The following is a 21,756-nucleotide window of genomic DNA, read 5'->3' on the forward strand; positions in this document are numbered from 1 at the left end:
TGAAAAGATCGACGGTAGTAAAGCGAAAAACAGATTGAGAAAATTATACCAGAAAAAAAATGGCACAAGATTTACGTGGTTCAGCAAATTGCCTACGTTCACGGAGCTGCAGAGGACTTTATTACTTTGAGGAAATTACACTGTCGAGTGTCTCGACTCGACGTTTACAAGAAAAAACTCTCTCCTCTCCTCTCTCTCTCTTCTTTCCTCTTCTCTTTCTCTCTTCTCCTCTCTTTCTCTCTTTCTAAAGTCACGTGAGAGAGAAAGAAGAAGGAATTTCTTCTCTGTTAGCAAACCGAAAAAGAGAAAAAAAAAACTACAGCAGCTTTTTGTTTCCCCTTGCAAGCTACACCCGAGAGATTGGATTAGGTTAGTGTGTCTTTAACAGGCCTTTTGCCTTGCTATTTATAAGAGGCACAAATAGCTGAGAAAGGTAATTCCCAATGCCGCGTTTCCACGTGAGAAAACCGCGTGAGGGAGAGAGCTTTAGCGGGACAGCGTGAGGGAGGGGGCTTTGGCGGGAAGAATATTGGGGAAGCAAATTAAGCAAATATTAATTACTTTCTAATTGTTTCAGTGGACCAGGTCTCCACTAATCTCAACAGAGATACATGCACTGCTATTGTTGGCATTGCTAATTAGTTAGGAAGCCATGAGGATGACAGCAATTCTGCAGGTAAATTTAAACTGAAATGCGATGATATTCGTGATTTGATTTTGGCTAATGAAGTGTACAGAAAAGATTCTGGCAAGATCTTAGGTACGAGTTCGACACTAAATGTTGATTTCAGTGGGAGATGACATGACAGAAACTCAAATAAAGGGAGATCAAAATCAAAATCTGGTCAGCAGACAATCTGCTGAAATTGTGGGAAGGCTGGTCATATTAAAAAGAACTGTAGAAATCCCAAAAAAATGAAGAATGATATTGCAAATGTGATATCTGAAGAAGTACAAGATGCACTATTGCTGACAGTTCATAGTTCTGTTAATGATGGAAGTGAAGAAGATAGTCGGTCTGAGACACCCATTCCTATTGTTCTATAGACAGATAGTGGAGAACCACAGAGCTATGATAAAATCTTGCAAGATGAAAGTTCAAGCAAATGTGAGCTGACAGAACATCCACCAGAGAAGAATGCATTACAAAACAAGTTGGTGTACTAGGTGAATACTGAGCTTGATGACAGTAAGAGGTACAAGACTAAACTTGTTGGAAAAGACTTTCAGCAGAGGCAGAATATTGCATATGTAGTGGGAGCTGTAAGCAGAGATAAGAGTAATTCAAGAAATAGCTTGGAGGTGCAAGGCTATTGGGACCCTGTTGATATGTTGAGAGAGGGTGTTATTTTTGAGATGAAGTTGTGTGCAGCTTCAGTTGGTCTTCTGGAGTGAAGACATGACTTTGAGTTGCAGAGGTGGAGGATTCAAGGTGGAAGATTCATAATGGAGTATTCACAGTGGAGGATTCATGTTTGAAGAAAAGGGCGACCCTCCAGTGAAAGATATCAGTTCGAGGAATGAGATGTTGTAGCTTATGTATCGGTCTCCAAGTGGGAGATATTAGTGCTAGAGCCTGATTTTTCCCGATCCCGCCCCCGATCGCGAAAGATCGCGACCGAGACCCTGCTGTTTTGCCAAAACCGCTGCTCCCGCCTCCATTTCGCAAAACGTCGCCAACCCTGCCTCCTCTCTCGCGATAAAAGATATCGCACGACTCTCATTTTAGTTTAAAAGAAGTCACGGTGTTTTTCTTCAGTTTTCCTTGGGATGGAAGGTTTCCTCGGAATAGAGGAAGAAAGGTGCAAGAAGTAGTTCATTGCGGTGAAGGAAGAAGAAAGAAGAAGAAGATTGTTCTCCCTTGGCTTTTTCTTGGTGGCTTGTGCCAGAAGAAAAATTGAGTTTATTTCTCTTGTAAGTTTATCTTCTTTAGTGTATCTCGGTATAGAGTTTCTTCGGTGTATCTCGGTGTAGAGAGAGAAGAAAAGAGAGCAACGAAGTGAGAGTGAGAGATTCCTTTTGTAATTCGAGGTGATCATTTGGTGTAAATTCCCCAAATAGTAAAATCTTCTGCAACTCCGTGGACGTAGGCAATTTGCCGAACCACATAAATCTGTGTTCTTCTCTGGTGTGAGTTTTTCTCGTTCTATTTTTTCGCTTCGTCAATCGTTCTCCTGTTTGGTTTATATATATACCACATCAACTGACTAGTATATATCTAGATCTACTCGCAACAACAATAAATAAATACATAAGAATTGTGAGCTACATATGTAAATTTCACTAAAATTTAAGAATTTTAGTAAATATACTCAGTGATAACTGATCAGGTTCTAGAGCTAGTTTGTGCCTAAATTAAATAATAATAATAATAAATAAATAAATAAATAACATAAAAATTGCTATTATCCTTATGCATGTACTTAAGCATGCAACACGTTTCCATAAAAAATTCGGCGAATCAAGAAAAAAAGATTGTAATCACAAAATTCAATAATGACATCAAATCTACCTCCAACAAGTATTACCTAGAGTAAATTGTGGGATCCATAATTGAAGATGAAAGTAATGAATGTCATAATAGTTGCGAAAAAGGTAATTTTTTGGTATATTTATTGCTGCATTAATGATAGTGCAGACTTTGTTAGACAAAAATGTAAATATTCATGATAATATAAATAACATGCCGTATAAATACAAACCTTAGGAGCTCCACTGACTGTTCCAACAGGTAACGCAGCACGCAAAGCATCCCAGCAGGTTAAATTATCAAACAGCTCTCCAGTAACCTGCAGAGACATTGCACACACTGTAAAATCAATGACACTAAAATTAAAGAATGTGTAATTAATCATTGCATTATCCTAGCTTTGAATTTACTAAACCATCAGTAATGCAAGATAAGATAGTATGAAAGCTATAATGGGATGTCAATTCATGAGATATACAATTTAATAGGCAGGCATTAAAAATATGGTCAACAATAGATTTAAATGCATGCAGAATGCCGCCCATTGAGACAGTAAATGTTAAAAAATTAATAAATGCAACATTAAATGATTTTGAACATGGGAAAATGGCACCAAATAAACGTATGGGAAGGAGCAATTGGCGAAAGTATATGCGTGCCCTCTAAAAGCGGATGCTTTAGGTAATGGTCGGTTTGTGCATCAATCAGTTTATCATTGTGCTCGAACTTGCAACATATTGGTTGAAAACAAAAATAGAATCTCAAAGTGATGGGTTAGAGCACTCACCTCACCCAAAAAAATAACAAGTTTGTAATTAGAAATGTAAATCATTAATTTTGAAATGTTGCTAATATTAATCTTTCAACGTATTGGGGGGGTTTCCATTCATAAAAAATACCAATTCATAAATGGCCCAATAGATCAGATATTTTGCATATCAAATTGTTAATGTTTCTTGTTCTGGAACATAACCTGCTCCGCACGCACATATATTTTACATTTTACAATAACCAACATACTCATCAATGCCAAAACCAAAAAAATAAAAAGAGAGAATTCGTAAGAACTGGAACCTAATGGCATAAATCCACCATCAGACAAACTAAAAATTGTAGAAACCAGAAACAAGCTGATATTTAGTCAATAATGCGCACAAAGTAGGCATGTTAACCACAAAAACAGCATACATAACAAGTGAGTACTGTGCTTGAACAACCAATTTTCAACTTTAACTCGATTCACATAGAAATTCTGATTTAACTCAGTCCCTAAATAAAATTTGCTTTCTTAAATAGCAAGGGTCAAACCGTGGAGCTAATATGCATCACATGGGAGTATCTTTCCACATTCATTAGCTTCTCCACCTTTACAGTACCTGACTTTGAGACCTGTAGCAAGAATTATTTGGTATGAAAGAAGGAAATCAACAAATCTATCATAAGAAGAGACAAAAAAAGGTCAGGTAGATATATACAACTTATGATTTTGCATTACAATATTGTTTCCTAGTATAGCCATATAATTGATTACAATTATCCTCAACATCACTGTGTTTTCCCAAGCACATGAGGTTACCATTGCAAATTTATCTTCTGTCACGCCCATTCAGTCTGTGTTAATGCACATCTTTTTTTCACCTATGAATGTTATTTTTGCATTCCTCACCCATCCTATCGCTTTCACATTAATCATTCTCCCACCTTTATGATTGATACACCTTTCTATTTTTAAATACATCCAAATCGCTTAAAAATTGCTTTCTATGACTATGACTGTATCTTCAAGTGATGGCATAAGAGTCCAAAAACAAACATACACTTAAGAACAGAATATTATAAACACATATAAATAGCCCAGTGTAGCTAGCAGTTCTATAAATCTTCACAAAATTTAAGGATAAACCTCTCAAGTCAATTAGCATATTAACAAAAAAAATCAAGTATCAAAATACATTACCACACATCTTGCCTTGGTGTGTTGTTTTCAAAATATTTCTTTTCTTTCATTCTAGTAATAGCAGTTAATGGCGCACCAGTGGTATTTCTAGCTTTTCTCTTTCAATGGCCATCAAATTCAATTATATATTCAAAACTGATCTAAACTTTTTTCTGTTGAGGGCTAAGGATTACAGTTAAAAAACAAAAAGTTAACTAAGTGGCAGAAAGAATACATAAATTTGACACATACAGCTCAAAGCTAAAAAGACCTATCTAAAAGTAAGGCATGGGATCCCCAAACAAGATAAAAAAAGTAAGCTTAAAAAAAAGGGGCTAAAGGATAAAGAAAAAAAAAGAAAATAAAAAACTGAGGTGGGCTCAGATAACAGCGAAGGCCACTGACATATAAACCTGCCTGTTGCAGTGTTCTTAAATATGCTTGAATGTGACCTCTATTATTCTTAAATGTCGTTTCATTTTTTTTTCCATCTTTTACCATGAAAACACCTCATCATCCTCACACGCACCATTCAACTTTAAAGTTTTCACCTTTCCACGTCATTTTGTATAGAATAATGTTCATCTCACCACACTCATTATTAAAGGCTACTGAAATGCACCATCATGGATGCCACGAATAATAAATAGACTAAAGATAAAAACCAGTAGACAAGCTAAAGATAACAAATTTTCATTTAACAGTCCAACAGTGGACATGTTGATGAATTTAATTCTCAAATAATTCAATATTACTAAAATAATATTAACCTTTCCCACATCATTACGGCCCAAATCTACAAGCATAATATGTTCGGCGCATTGCTTCTCATCACTTAGTAGTAGCTGTTCAAGCATCTTATCTTCATCCTCTGTCTTTCCCCTTCTGATGGTCCCAGCAAGAGGTCTATTCACAATCTTCTTCTGCTAAGAAAAGTAGATTTAAAGAGAGGAAATAATCTCTGGGAAAGTAGAATAATAAATATTTCACAGAGAGATTGAGACAGTGTAATTAATTGACCATATAACATATATTTTTTTATTAATACTAATATAAAGAGAGAGAGACTATCAAACCCTACATAGGTTCATTACATATACGCTCATACATTAATAAGAAAACGGGAATAGAAAGCCTCTCTTTTTTGCATTTATCTGATGTAATACATGAGAAAACATTTCTATGTCCCGGTACAAGGAGTAAAACTAATTATATAAATACAAGCGACTTTAATTCCTTTAGAAATATTACATAACTATATCTGAAACAATGAAATTATGTCAATTTAAGTTCATAAATGCATGAGAAGTAATTCGTGATTTTCATTGCGCAGTCTAGACAAAGAACTGGAATATAATATATGCATTGTTCGAGCCAGTTAGTCTTTTTGAGGTTTTGATGCTCCGATAGTAAGAACATTGGTGAAAGAAGGCCTTTTATATCCGCTTATGTAAAATTACCATTTCTTTCCTATTTTTAAAACATATTCGATGGTTAATTAATTATGATTACAATTTAAAACTAATGAATTATGTATCACAACCACTGTATGCCATCATAGATGAAAATGGTAGAACGTGGCTTGTAAATCCATTTAACAATAGAACAGGTTATTATTCTCCTCAAGGGAGAAATGTCCAATTAATACATAGAGATGAAACGAGATAGAGAATCTATTTGATTAGAAAACATTCTTTTCCAATTCATTGGATTTTCAAAATGCAAATCGAGAGTCTGGACCTACGAAATGGAAAAGCAAGAATCTAAATTAAACTTTTATAAAAATAAATGAAAGATAGGCATGTAACGATGTTAGAAAACCTTATTGATGATGTTTTTTTCCTTAAATAGAAAAAAAATATTTCAAAAATAGAGTGAGAGTTTGACTGTTAAAATAAAAAATATAAAAAATAAATAAATTAAAAACCCAACCCTTCTTTCTCCCTTTTAATATATATTACAGAGTATATATATTATATATTTAAAAAATCATTTAAATAAAAAAAGAGAGGACAAGAAAATTGTGTTGTATTTTCATATCGCAAATTTCACCTCCATCAACGCCACCTCTTCGCAAGAAAATGTATGAAAAGCAGGAAAATTTTAAGTACCCATTCCAGAAAATTTGAGTACCCGTTCAAAAAAATTTAAGCACGAGTTCGGAGAAATTCGTGTTTGTGTTTGACCTTTGAAGGTTAATCGAAGACTCATATGTGTCTTACAGACTGGTGAGTTAGAAGACCTTTGTTTGCTGATCACAGTATCTTATGACACCGACCTGTGCATCTTATAAACCGATGAACATGCTATAGGCATTCTTCTCAATGCCACTTAAGTGGGGAAGATGCTCGGAGGCTTGTTAAAATTTTAGATAAATTTAGACTTGCAAAATAGCTTAAACTTTAAACTATTTAGACATTAATATGATGTAAAATCAAAATTAAATAAGAAATCAAAAAATAAATTTTCAAAGCAATAATAATATAAAATAATATTAATAAGAAATAATAATAATAATAATAATAACATTATTATTAGTAAGACGTATTACAATAATTTCTCAAAATCAATTTGGATTTATGCTAGGTAGATCTGCTACGGAAGCTATACATTTATTGAGATGCTTGATGGAAAAGTTCAGAAAGAATAAGGAGGATCTACATATGATTTTTATTGATTTAGAACAAGCTTACGATAAGGTTCCAAGAAATATCCTTTTGAGAGTTTTAGAGAAGAATGGTGTTTATATGACTTATATTCAAGTCATTAAAGATATGTATACTAGAGCAATTACTTGTGTTCAAACAGGAGGATTAACCAAATATTTTCCTATTTCATTTGGATTACATCAGGGACCGACTTTAAGCCCATATCTTTTTGCTTTACTTATGAATGCTCTTACTGGACATTCACAGAAGGATGTACCTTGGTGTATGCTTTTCGCTGATGATATCCTTCTCGTGATATCCTTCTCGGATATCCTTCTCGTGGATAAGACTAGAGAGAATGCTCATGAAAAACTTGAATTATGGAGGTCCACGTTAGAGTCTAAAGGCCTTCGTTTGAATAGAACTAAATTTGAACACATGAAATGTAATTTTAGTAATAGTAGCTCTAGCGACAGAGTTATAACTATGGGTGATCACATTATTAAAAAGTGTGAACGCTTTAGATATCTCTGATCTATTGTTCAAAGCGATGGTGATATAGATGGGGATGTTATTAATAGTATTCAAATTGGTTGGTTGAAGTGGAGGATTGCTTCGGGCCTATTGTGTGATAGAAAAGTACCGCTTAGACTAAAAGAAAAATTTTATAAGATGGTGGTGAGACCCGCGATGCTCTATGAAGCTGAATGTTGGTCTTTAAAAGGGAAGCATAAAACAAAGTTAAGTGTTCCCGAAATGAGAATGCATAGGTGGATGAGTGACTTTACACTTAGAGACAAAATGTGAAATGAATATATCTGTGATGGGGTTGGTGTAGCTCCAGTGGCGAACAGAATTAGAGAGAGACGTCTTAGATGGTTTGGTTACATTAAATGTCGACCATCTGATGATCTGATTAGGAGAGTAGATATTTTAGATTCGACTTACGTTAAGAAAGACAGAGATAGACTTAGAAAGACCTGAACATATTGTATAAAAAATCATCTTAATTTATTTGAATTAAATGAAAATATTACACTCAAGCAATGGGGAAAAAAGGATTCATGTAGCCGGCCCCACTTAGTAGGAAAAATGTTTGTTGTTGTTGTATTAGTACTATTATACATCATATTTAATAAAACATGAAAATTAAAAGTAGAATTCAAAATGGAACTAAGGGACTTTAAGCTTATCTATAAAATTGATTAATATTTTTAATTGAACCCATTTAAACTCATTGTTAGTCAATATGAATAAATTGATATAGGTTTTCATGCACAAGTCAAATATTGGAACTTAAACCTCACCATCGGATTTGTAATTCTAACTCACGAGCAGGTAAAAGGTAGTCTTTTAAAAAAGTAAAAATGTGATTTTGTGCACGTCATTAAGATAAAATTAACACAAACTTTCAAATTTCTAAAAATTTTGATGAGTTTTAAAGTAGCATTCAACTTAGATGCAAAGCCTTGATTTGTGCCGATGCACTACAATCTTTTCAAGTAGTTATGTGAGTACTTTCAAGTTAAATAAATGTATTTTTAACAACATATAAGCACATACAATAAAGTTTCAATGATTTTAAAGCTTGCATTTGCATTTCAATACATTTTTCAGCTTTGATGAATTGTTTTAATATGTGTGCAAGCATATTTGAATATGTAATTATATCTTGTAAATGCATCAAGCATCGTGCTACTTTGAATAACAAAATATTATGATTGTGCCAATATTCATGTAAAATGTATACTATGGGTATGTTGAAATATGTGCACAATCTCAAAATTATAAGTCCGCATGGGCTCTGATGATCACATTAAGTGATCAAACTCTATCGTTTTGAGAATGCTATGCAGACTAATATGAAATTAATTTGAAATATCTTGCTCTAAGAAACAAATCAATTTAAAATACGTACATACATTTCTAAATTGTCCAAATATATGAAATTGAAAGCTTTCATATGCTCACGCCAAAATTTTAAATATTTTAAAAAACAATAAGAGAATGTTGCACAAGGTAGCTCAAAATTAACTTTAAAAACCCATGTGTACACCAAATTGACTATTGATTAAATTTGAATTTCTAAAAATGTTGCGCGGATTAAGGTTAAATTTGCACTTAAATAGTTCTTTATTTGACATACGTGCAAATAAATTTTCAAAAATCTATGATTATTTTAAAATATATAACTCTCATGTTTTAAAATCAAACCCCAAATAAAATTACACAGACTCAAACAAATCACATTATCTATATAGCAGAATTGTAAGTTTCACTTAACTAGTGTAATCCTCCTCCTCTTAAGGACATTAGTTGATGAGTCTAGTACTTTCAATAATTTTCAAATAACAAATGTAGAAACTTTCAAGTCTAAATTACTTAATATGATCCTCCTCGTAAGAACTGAGGCTGACCTATGTGCACTTAGCAAAACTAAGCATGTCCCGTTATAGCATATAAACCTAACTCACTCAGATCAAATCAATTTAGTCCTGACTAGCCAACCAATCCTTAGTCGACCATGAAACCTCAATTAGGTTATCTTCAGTCCAACGGGTCTATATCAAACTAACCAAATTGGAGCCACCTGCCTAATCAAGCTCAACCCCAATTTCACATTGAGTTTTGATTGAGCTCTTTAATCAAGCTCAACACAGCTAAGCTAAGCTAAGTCTCTAGTGGCTCTCATCAAGCACCTTTGAGGGAAAAACCTATTATTAGCCACCTTCTACCAAAGGGATCAGTAACATTTGCAATGACCTTTCCACCACGACGTCCGTTCTAAAAACTCTTGTAATTTCTATTTAGCCCACCCCCAACTAAATGAAGTGATATCCAAGGAAAGGGAAAATGTGTCAAATTATTGCAACTTCAAGTCATCATCCAAATCTTTTGCTTTATTGCAGCCACGAAGTAATACCTCAATTATATTCGTAGGGGTGTGTTGCATCCAAATTTGCTAGTCGTCTCCCAAAGTCTTCAAGAAGCACAATGACCTTTAACGCTCTCTGAGGTCTTTGTGTTTGAGGATAGCACAACTCGTCGCCATAAGCTCCTCAATAAGTTTTTATGATGAAAGATTGTCAGTGATGACTTTGGGAGTTCAGTGTCACTTAAATGACACAATCATGCTAATTGAGAACTCGATGAACTACCATGCGAGTGCAAAGGAAGAAACGTCTTACAATTATTATTCTATCATGCAGCACCACATCTACCACCTTCGACTTCATCAACAAATGATACATCATGTCATCTTGGTTCTTATTTGCTCGCTCACAAAACTATCAACATTATGCCTTCATTAACCTCCTCTCTTCCCTCCCTCAGATGCCACGAGACCAATAGAGTCCCATCAACTCCCTCCTTTTTCACATATTCACAAGTGACAAAAGCCCATCACCCACACCATTATATCTCCACCTATTACCTACACTACCTCACCCAATTCTCCTTCCCATTTTCATGTTATCATTATCCTTCACGTTTTGTCCCCCATCATATTCTCTCCCTCGCACACACTCTCTCCTCCATTATCACACTAACTTGCCTTACCGTCACATGCATTCTCTCTGCCTTCCTTAATCATTCTCTTTCTCACTCTCACACTCTCACATATATAAGCATAGAGAGGTCTTCGCCACCCATCCATTCTCTCACCTTACAGCCCTAACCCAACTGCCAACACACGTGCGCGCGCCCAATCTCTCTCTTCCCTTTGTGAACTATCCTCTCATGCATAATCAAGAGATAGACTACACCATCTGACATAATATATAGAATACAAAAGATTGGATAATAGCTAGAACAAAAATAGATGGGCACGACTGCATAAATAAATAACATATAAATCAAATAAATAAACCTAAAACTTTTAACATATCATTTTAAATTGGATTAAAATGTGAAACAAAAACATGAGACCAGTTAATCAAGTTAAAAAAATAAATGAAAAAAACCTTTAACTAAATCAATTGAATTTAAACACATTAAATGAAATCAAACCTTTGGTTTAGTCATATTAGTTTAAAATAAAAATAGAATCCAAATAAGAAAATCAAAACTATTAAGCTAAATAAGATTAAAATGAACATCAAATCAATTAAATAGGGAAATTTACATACATATCGTATAATTCTTAATATCTAAAATTTATATTTACATTTATAACACTTTCTGTCATAAATTTTTGCATAAAAAGATGTATTTCATGTTTAACAAATTAAAAATAATGGCATTTGTGATGCGATTTTAATGATTTAAGTATTATGCATGTAAATATGAAACTCTTAGACATGTAAATTCATAAGAATTGGTGTGGTATGTATGTAAATGCAGCAAATAAATATATATCAAAAGAATTATTACTAATCCATTAATTGAAACAAACCATAAAGCAAATGAAATTAAATCTTAATCAAACCAATTAAAAAATAAATTAAAAAAAAACTTATCATCACAAAAATTAATAATTAAATTACTTATGCATCATAATTTAAACAAGTAAAATATGATTGATTAAGCATTTATCAAATGAAAAGAATAATGACTGCTCAAGAACTAATAAAATGATCAAACACACAAAACATTAAACGAATAAAAGCTAATCATATGAATCATAAATTCAAAAAAAACAAAATAAAAAAACCCACGATTCTGTTAAGTTTTCCAAAATTTATGTTATATCATTTAGACCATTGATTAATAATTTAAGGGCGTCATTACAATCCTTTAGCCAAACCCAGCCTTGCGGGACCCTTGATTTCATAAAGTCACCCCGAATCCACTAGCGGTTTGCCACATATGTTTCTATGGCAATGTACAAGCCAAACCAATCCCAAATTTCATAAATTTAATTAAATATCTTAACAATAACAAAAAAATCCTTAAAATGATGGGACTCATTGAACCTCAGAATCAATATGGTAGGATACTTGGCTATTAAAATTACCTAAATATCCCTTGAGTAATAGTGTTTATAAAAGATTACATGCACCTCAGAAATTTTAGCATTTGAGAGAAAACTCCAAAAGTCAATGAAGTATATGGTACCTCTATTTCTTTGTGGTGGGTACATGACTCATTAAATTACTATAAATGCCTTTAAGAATAAATATTCATTAAATATTAAAAAAGGTTGAATTTTAGTTTGTCCTCCTTTATAGGTCGAGGAAGGACAAGGAACTTTTAGGTCGCAATGATGGGACATATAATAAAAACCTTAAATAGAATGAAGCTAAATTCCGAAACATTCAGACGCATTTTGGTGTAACAGTTGGAATTTCATCAGAAGCTATGAAATTAAGCTTGCTCATGCTGCAACACTCTTAGGATGGGTGATCTCTTGAGAAGTTACACCAATTGACAAAACCATAAGATCATTAGGCTAAAACACACAATATATCGATGGATGAGAGTTTGAGCTACTACAAATAGTATCAAAGCGTTACAAAAGCCAGAAGATGAGAACCAAGTGTCATACAAAACAAATTGCTACTATGCCATGGAGCCGCCTCTTGTACCCTAGATGGGACAAATCGCAACATGGTAGGAGCCACTTTGCATTCGTAGAGGCCATCTCTAAAATTCTATATAATTGATGAATGATTATACATTAAGAAAACTGATGAAGTCAGTTACTAAAGTAGGGAAGATTGTGAAGCCTCTTAAGTATAATGAAGATAAATTCTTAAGCATCAAGTCACCTTTTGATTTAACAGTTAGAATTTTATCAAAAACTACAATGGTAGAACTTTTAAGAATGGTGACCTTCTAGGAAGTTACAATAGTGGGACAAAACTGTGAGGCCAATAGACCAAAGTGAATAATATCGCAATGGATGAGAGTTTATGTTGTTACACCTATAACTTATAAAACTCCAAAAAACCACTTTAATATTAGACTATATAAAATGATATTTTTTTTGTTTCGAAAATGTTGAGGTATTAAAAGAGCATATCTCTATGCTCATAAAAATGTATGAAAACTCAATCTAGTTTCCATGGACCCCACAACTAGGTCAAATCATCTCGAGGCCTCTAAATTTTAAAATTCATGAAATAATGCACATAATAAGGATAGTTTATACTCAAAATCGACTATTAACTCCTTCAAAAATTAACTTAATAAATTAAAATATTTTTAATACAATTATATGAAGCCATCATAGAAAATAAGTAGCAAAAAGAGATTCATCATCTGTAAGATAAAAACTACTCACAATTTCTAGAGCTATTAACGACCATAATGGCAAAACGCAACATAATATTTTACACAGCATGGTCTAAGACTTAGTGATAGAAAACTAATCAGAATATTTGGCTCTATATTTAAACAAGCCTTCACGCCTATTCACAATGAACTATCAAATAGATTTAGATTTTCTCGCATATAGGGCAAACTCATAATACCCATCTTTAAGCTTTCCTTAATTTGAGTTCACAAGTCCCACTTATGGGCCACTCAACCATCAAAGTGGTAAGGCCCGCGCATGATCATCGCCTACCAATAAAGCTATGAACTTAAATCATTGAAACCACACCATTAGTTTAAATCGATACAGAAATACGTTCGAGCTTCCTTATCTATAGAGCATTGTCATAGTCTCATCATTAGGCCATCTTCTAATCAAAAGATTGAAGTCTCACTCAGCCTCTCAAAGATTGAAGTTGTGAGTTCTAATCATGGGCTTCCCAAAGATTGAGGTTACAAGTCTCATTTCTTGAGCTTCTCTCAAGCTAAGGGTTATAAGTACCGACCTTTAAGCGTCTCCGATATAAGAGTACTAAGCCCCAAAATACTAATCATACAAATTAGACATCTACAAAACCCTCAACCTAATTCACAACATCTTCATACCAAACCACATCTCCATAAGCTCCACTTGTGAATCTCTCTAATATTCATAAACCCTAATCCAATTAAGTGATCTGGCATCAAACAAGCATAGCCGCACAATCAAGACCCACATCATCGAAACTCTTTGCACTAAGGAAGAAGCACAACCTCTCAGGCCCCTCTACTGGTAGAGTAATAAGCCTAAACTTTCTTCCAAATTCATCTAAATGTAAAACATGCTTCCCAACTTTGGGATTTGTCTACTAGTGCAAACCACACTTTCACTAAGGCAGGTACTGAAGGAACACTTCCTAGTAATAGATCCAAATGAACACTTCCTAGTAATACTGAAATAAATCCGAAAGACCAGAATAAAGAGCAAGTAAAAGTCATTCAACTTAGAAACGGAAGAGGATTGGAAGACAGAGTTCAAAAAGAAAATGAAGTAGGAAGACAAGAAATTGAAGAACAAAAAAAGGACGCTCCGAAAGGTCAAAAAGATTTATTTCTCCACTGAAAATTGACTTGGAAAAACCACATTCATTTCCTCAGAGACTTCGTCAATAGAAGTATGATAAGCAATTTTAAAAATTTCTGAAAATTTTTAAGAAGCTTACAATTAATATTTCATTTGCTGAAGTATTAGAACAAATGTCAAGCTATGTAAAGTTTATGAAGGATATTCTTAATAGGAAAATGAAGTTTGAAGATAATGATATTGTCTTACTTAGTGAGGAGTGCAGTGCTATAATTCAGAAAAAAAAACTTTCTGAAAAACTTAAAGATCCTGGTAGCTTTACTATTCCATGTACAATATGAGACATATTTTATGGAAAAATTTTATGTGATTTAGGTGCAAATATTAACCTTATGTCATTATTAATATTTAAAAGATTGAGATTAGAAGAAATAACCTCTACTATTGTAACTCTGCAGTTAGCAGATCGTTCAATAACGTACCCTAAAAGTTATAGAAGATGTCCTAGTGAAAGTGGATCAATTTATCTTTCCTGTTGATTTCATTATGTTGGATATGGAGGAAGATAAAGAGATACCTATCATTTTGGAGAAACCTTTCCTAGCCACAAGATGAGTAATGATAGATGTGCACAAGAGGGAATTAACAATGCGCATCAATGATCAAACAATTACTTTCAATATATCAAGATCAATGAAATATGCTGCAAAAGGTAGAGATGATAAATGTTATAGAATGAATGTTATAACATATCTGAGTGAATATCATTTTAGAACAAATTATGAACAGAAATCTGAAATCAAAGATTTGGAACACGAACAAGAAGAGGAATTAGATCAATGTGAAGATCTTTATAAGAAAGGTTCAAAGTATGTTCGAGAAAGTTTTGAAATTTTGGACACCATAAAAAAAGATAAATCATTTTGTCCATCAATAGAAAGCCTCCCGAACTTGAGTTGAAGTTACTTCATGAACATTTGAAGTATGTCTTTTTAGGTGATTCATCTACTTTACCATTCATGATTTTCTCAAAGTTAACGAAGAAAGAAGAAGAAAAATTGATGAAAATTTGAAAAATTTTAAAAAAGCCTTCGGATGAATAATAGTTGATATTAAAAGAATCAGTCATTCAATTTTTATGCATAGAATTCATATGGAAGAGAACTGCAAACCCAAAGTTGATCCTCAAAGGAGATTGAATCCTATTATGAAAAAAATTGTTAAGAAAGAAATTTTAAAGTGGTTAGATGCTGGAAATATCTACCATATTTCAGATAGTGCTTGAGTTAGTCTAATTCACTGCGTTCCTAAGAAATGAGGAGCAGCTATCATATTTCAGATAGTGCTTGAGTTAGTCTAATTCATTGCGTTCCTAAGAAATGAGGAGCAACTATGATTGTAAATGAACATAATGAATTAATACCTACTAGACAAGTCATAAAGTGGCAAATATGCATTGATAATAGAAAATTAAATCTCGTCACAAGGAAAGATCATTTTTCACTGTCATTTCTAGATCAAATGCTGGATAGACTAATTAGGCATAAATATTTTTGTTTTCTGAATGAATATACTAGTTATCACCAAATACAAATAACTCTTGCGAATCAAGAGAAAACAATATTTATCAGTCCTTATTGTACATTTGTTTTTATAAGAATGTCCTTTGATTTATGTAATGTTTATGCTACATTTTAAATATGTATGATGACAATTTTTTGTGATTTAATTGAAAAAGAGATTGAAGTCTTTATAAATGATTTTTCAGCGTTTGGAACTTTATTTGACTCATGTCTAGAACATTTATCTAAAGTTCTCAACACTGTGAAGAAACAAATTTAGTCCTTAATTGAAAAAAATGTCAGTTTATGGTAGCAGAAGAAATAATATTAAGAAATCAAGTATCAGAAAATTGTATGGAAGTAGATACTGTTAAAATTCAAGTGATCGCGAATTTAACTTATCTAATAAATGTAAGGAAAATTATGAGTTTTTTAGGACATATTGGATTCTACAAACGATATATTGAAAACTTCCAAAAATTGCTAAGCATACTGGAGAAAGATGCAATTTTCAATTTTGATGAAGAATTCCTAAAAGTTTTTGAGTTATTAAAGAAAGAATTAGTCACGGCCCCAATTATAGTTTCACTAGATATAGTTTCACCTTTTAAATTGATGTGTGATGCTAGTGATTAGAACTTATGTGTGATGCAAGTGATTATGCTATTGGAGTTGTTTTAGGACAAATATATGATAGAATTTTCAAAGTAATTTACTATGCTAGTAAAACTCTGAATGAAGCCCAAATTAATTATACAACTGAAAAAGAGTTTTTAGCAATAATATATGTTTTTGATAAATTTATATTAAACTTAATTGAAACCAAATGTGTTGTGCATATTGATCATTCTGCTATTAAATATTTAATGAAAAAGAAGGATGCAAAACCAAGACTGATATAATGGATTCTTTTTTTAGAGAACTGAAAATCAAATTGTTGATCATTTGTCCAGGCTTGAATTAGAAAAATCATTATTTTTGAAAAAGAAATTAATGAACATTTTCCAGATAAAAAATTATTCAGTATTAATGAGTAGTGTGTTCCGTGGTCAGCCGACATTGTGAACTTTCTTGTTAGTGATATTATACCTTATGGAATGACATACCAACAGAAGAGGAAATTTATATCTGAAGCTAAGACTTATTTTTGAGATTACTCATTTTTATATAAACAAGGGAAGATCTGATTATACGTAGATGTATGACTTTAGAAGAGACTTATGAAATTATTCAAAAATGTCATAATTCTGATTTAGGGGATATTTTCGTGTTTGATAAAACAACATACAAAATTTTACAATCTAGATTTTATTGGTCTAATATCTTTAGAGATGTTAATGTTTATATCAAAACTTGTGATAGATGTCAACATGTATGCAATATTTGTAGAAGAAATAAGATGTCCCTCAATTATATGCTAGACGTTGAAATATTTGAAGTTTGAGGATTAAATTTCATGGGACCATCTATATCATCTTTCGAAAATTTATATATACTGTTAACAGTAGACTATGCATCTAAATGGATAGAAGTTGTTGCTTTACCTCAATGTGATGCTCTAAGTGTTGAAAAGTTTTTAAAAACGAATATATTTTGCAGATTTGGGATGCCGAGAGTTATCATAACTTAGGGGAAATCATTTCAAAAATGACATAATGAGAAGTTATTAAAAACATATCATATAAACCATATGATTGTTACTGTTTATCATCCTCATACAAGTGGTTTGGTTGAGTTATACAATCGTGAAATTAAAAAAATTATGAAAAAAATCTGTAAATCGAACAAAATGGATTGGTCAGTCAAACTTGACTATGCTTTGTGGACTTATAGGATGACATATAAAACTCCTATAGTAATGTCCCCATAGAGGCTAATATTTGGGAAAGTTTATCACTTACCAGTTGAACTTCAACAAACAAAATATTGGGCAAATAAAAAGTTCAATTATAATTTAAAAGATGCTGGTGAGAAAAGATTATTACAATTAAATGAGCTTGAATAAATAAAGAATGAGACTTATGAAAATGCTAATATTTACAAAGAAAAGATGAAGATGTGGCATAATCGAAGGATTCTTACAAAAAATTTTTACCCAGGGCAACAAGTTTTGCTATATAATGTAAAATTAAGATTATTTCCAGACAAACTTAAGTTCAGGTGGATGAGCTCATTTGTTGTGATGAAAGTTTATTCTTATGGAGTGTGGATATCAAAGATCCTAAAATTAAGAAAATATTTAAAGTAAATGGTCATAGACTGAAACCCTATTTTATAGGGATGAACTTAAATTTAATGATTGAATGATGTTGGGTCAACCAGAATAAGCACTGGTTACGTCGGACTCACGACATTAAACCAAGCACTCTGTGAGAGACATCTCATAGTTATTAGTGTGCTTTTGCTTTGATTGTTTGTTTTTTGTATGTGATTAAGAAAATTTAAGATAGTATTTTTTAGACTATTTTGCGTTAGTAATGATTTTAAGACTTTATTAAGTGATTTAGACATGTTAGAATGAGTATTTCGACGTTAAGTTGTCTGGTGCTAAATCAAGTACTGGCGCTTAAGCGCCAATACTCGGCGCTTAAGCGCAGGCGATAAAAATCATGTGCGAAAATGCGATTTCTAGAAGTTTTAACAGTCAATTGGTTAACAAAATTAATATACTTATTACTGATTTATGATAAGGAGAAAAATATTTCGTATTCAGTGCTTTTATTTTACATGAACTCAAGTTATATTTATTAAGTTTTCATGTCATTTTCAAACATTTAAAACACCAAAAATAAGTTCAAATTTCATTCATGTGATAAAAACTATAGTTTAAGTATGTCTTTTTAAAGTAGAAAGTTTGGTTACTTTAATTATCGCATACTGTGAACAATCCCTGTGGGTTTGATATTCGGGGCTTAATCAAAAGTAATATATTACTTGATAACGATACGTATACTTGCGTAGTATCTCAATATATATTAAGTTAAAAATTTAAATTCTTATGCTGGCATAATATTGGTATGAGGTTCAAAGAACTAACTGGCAGAGACTACGACAAGCTTAAATTCAAAAATAAATGGGACCAATTAAAGAATATTTGATCAAATACATTGTTATACTGTTGCATATAAACAATCATTGTACCTCTATTTCATCTATTTCCAAATCACAAAGTTTGTACTATTGAACTTCTCCACATTGTACCTCTATTTCATCGATAATTGCTCCCACTCGAATCAAAGATTTTCAAAAAACTCAACTTTGATACCACTTGCTAAGTGATATTCACTTCCTAGGAATTGCAAAAAAAAAATACCAATTTGAGAGATCCAAAACAAAATAATTGAACAAAAATGTACAAACAAGAACTCTTAAAAAAATAAAACAAAAATCTAACATGATAAACCCCAAGAACAAGAAAAAAACACGAAGGTACACCACACCAAGAAATTAGATATGATAAGGAGAAATGTACATATTACACCACACTCAACTTTCGTTATAATCCTGGAACTCACAAGCACTCCTTTTTCGATCGTACAAGAAAAATGTGCAGAAATCCATCAACTCGCAAACATCGCTTCACACTATTTGCAAGCATATCCCACAACAAAGAAAACAGACTTAAAGTCTCGAACTATGAAAATCTGTTATAGGCATTTAGGCGCACCTCCTGGGTGTTGAGTTTTAGAGCGCTCAATTTCAGAAGCTGGAAACAAGCATGTATGGGCGTTATAGAGCCTCACTAGGGCGTCGGTTGTCCGGGGTTCGATTCCTGGGCCTAGGCGCCCCTCCTGGCTCAGGATTCCTGACTGTCAAGCATCAGGGCGCCTCCATAGGCACTGGGGCTGCCAGGCATCAAGACGCCTCCTTGGGTGCATTACTTACCAATCAGACTCCACATATAACACTAATGTGCTAATGCAATCCATGTTTATTTCGCCTCTCTGTATTAAGTAGAAGCTCTGGTCATGTCAAAGAAACTTAAGACAATCTAGGTTGACACCCTCATAGCATGGCAGGAACTTTATTAAGGCCTTGACCTTCAAAAACTTAGGAGAAGGGGAGATGATTTCTAAGCCCCAAAAATAATTGATCAAGAATGAGTCTACCCCCTCTCCTTACCAACATCACTTCCAACCCATCACGTCATATAGGAAAAGATGATATTTAAGCCATCATTAATAGTTTTCAAACACTAAAGTAAAGTAAACTAGGCCACTGCAATGCCAAACAAGTGTAAGGTGTAAGACCTATCCTCCAAGATCTACATAGCACTGTAGGTTTTCAAAAGAAAGAAAAGCAAAAGAACCTACCCATTTGACAATAATGACAAAAGAGAAACACAACGAACAAGGCTAAAATCAAGGAAACAACCAAGTGGTGTGACACATCCAAAGGTCCACTGTGATCGAGCCGCTACAATATAAGACCGAGAATTTGAGCAGACAAGTCTCTAAAACATGAGCTCATAGCCACAACAATAATAACAATGTTACAGCATGATCTCTAAAATAAGAAACTTAAGCAAAAAGATTGCAGATTCATTGGAGACAAATCTCGTCACAACAAGGGAGTCACGCCACAATAACGATCATAATACTATTGGGGCAAGAGGCCCACAAGTTCACTAATATTAAAGGGAAGTTTGGTAGCACCTTTTAATAGGATTTATCACCGAATTTATAAAATCTAGCCAAACACTAAAATGTGTGAGTTCCGTGGATTTATAAATTTTCGGATTTAAGGTCCCAAATTTTAAACTTGATTCAGCTTAAATCCGGATTTACTAAATCCAACGAAAGGGAGGAATTAATGGATTTACAAATTTTGGATTCACTAATCCCTACTAACTCAAAATATTGTTTGCAACCAAACACCCCCCAAAGGTTTGCCAAGAGAAGTATCCCCACCAATCGACTCCCGCATCTCAATAAAAAGTAAAAAGAGCCACCCACAAAACTCATTAACCATAGAAATGTTAGGGTTCAACAAAAAAAAATGCCTCATTGTAAGACTTCTCAAGTCTCCCGCGTAGCGAAATCATTTGAAGATAATTAGCAATGCATGAAAAAGGAATTCCACTCCAATCATAGCAAGAAAAAGATGCTTTACCTTAAAGATGAAATAAGTACAACATCGAGCAACCTCTCAATCAATTATATGATCATAGATAGCACAAACAAACCCAAGGAATAGGTTAGGTAAGTATGACGAAGAAAGTTAATCCCGTAATAACTAATTTGGTAAAGGTTTGATCAACAAGAAAGCTAGAGAGAAAACAATGGAGAGAATGGATTCCTTGTCAAGTCAGAGGGGTGTGGAGATACTTGCACGGATTCGATAAATAGATACAGTATGCGGAGCAAAGAAGAGAAATTGTTCCAGACCAGTACACGAACTTGGCATCAACTCACCACTGCTCAACCAACACAACTCAATCTTTGGTTGCTTGTTAGTGTGGCGTGCAACAAAAAACTCCTTCAAATGCCCATATTTCAAAAGTTTTCCAAGCAAGGCTTTAATGGTGTGGCAATTGATAGTTTCATAATTGAGATCATCATGGTGCAAGGAAAATTTGCTCGTCCCTATTCTCCCCCATGAATTCTTCGTAGGAGTCAACCACATGAAATAATTATGACTTTATATGGCCACAATGATTGCAAAGATGGATAATCGAGATGAAGAAGTTGGAAATCCTCTGAATTATGTAATGAATAAAAAAGAAAAGTAAGAGGATCAGGATATTCATGATGGTTCATGCACCTGAAGTGGACACCCCAATTGAAATAGTCGATTCAACCTTACCACTTCTCAAGAAGGTT

The 21,756-nt window shown here is 33.1% G+C and overlaps 1 protein-coding gene across 1 annotated transcript in view; it reads right to left on the bottom strand.

The window, feature by feature from the left end:
* LOC110031267 (anthranilate synthase alpha subunit 1, chloroplastic-like) overlaps positions 1-21,756 on the bottom strand; it is a 37,326-nt gene that overhangs the window by 8,012 nt on the left and 7,558 nt on the right. Inside the window, exons 9-11 of the mRNA XM_020734385.1 lie at positions 5,177-5,329; positions 3,779-3,859; positions 2,703-2,789 (exon numbers count right to left, since the gene is read on the bottom strand). Coding sequence (XP_020590044.1) covers positions 2,703-2,789; positions 3,779-3,859; positions 5,177-5,329 — 321 coding nt within the window. The remainder of the gene's footprint in view (positions 1-2,702; positions 2,790-3,778; positions 3,860-5,176; positions 5,330-21,756) is intronic.

Source organism: Phalaenopsis equestris, unplaced genomic scaffold (genome assembly GCF_001263595.1).
Source record: "Phalaenopsis equestris unplaced genomic scaffold, ASM126359v1 Scaffold000002, whole genome shotgun sequence".
NCBI classification, from domain to species: Eukaryota; Viridiplantae; Streptophyta; class Magnoliopsida; order Asparagales; family Orchidaceae; genus Phalaenopsis; species Phalaenopsis equestris.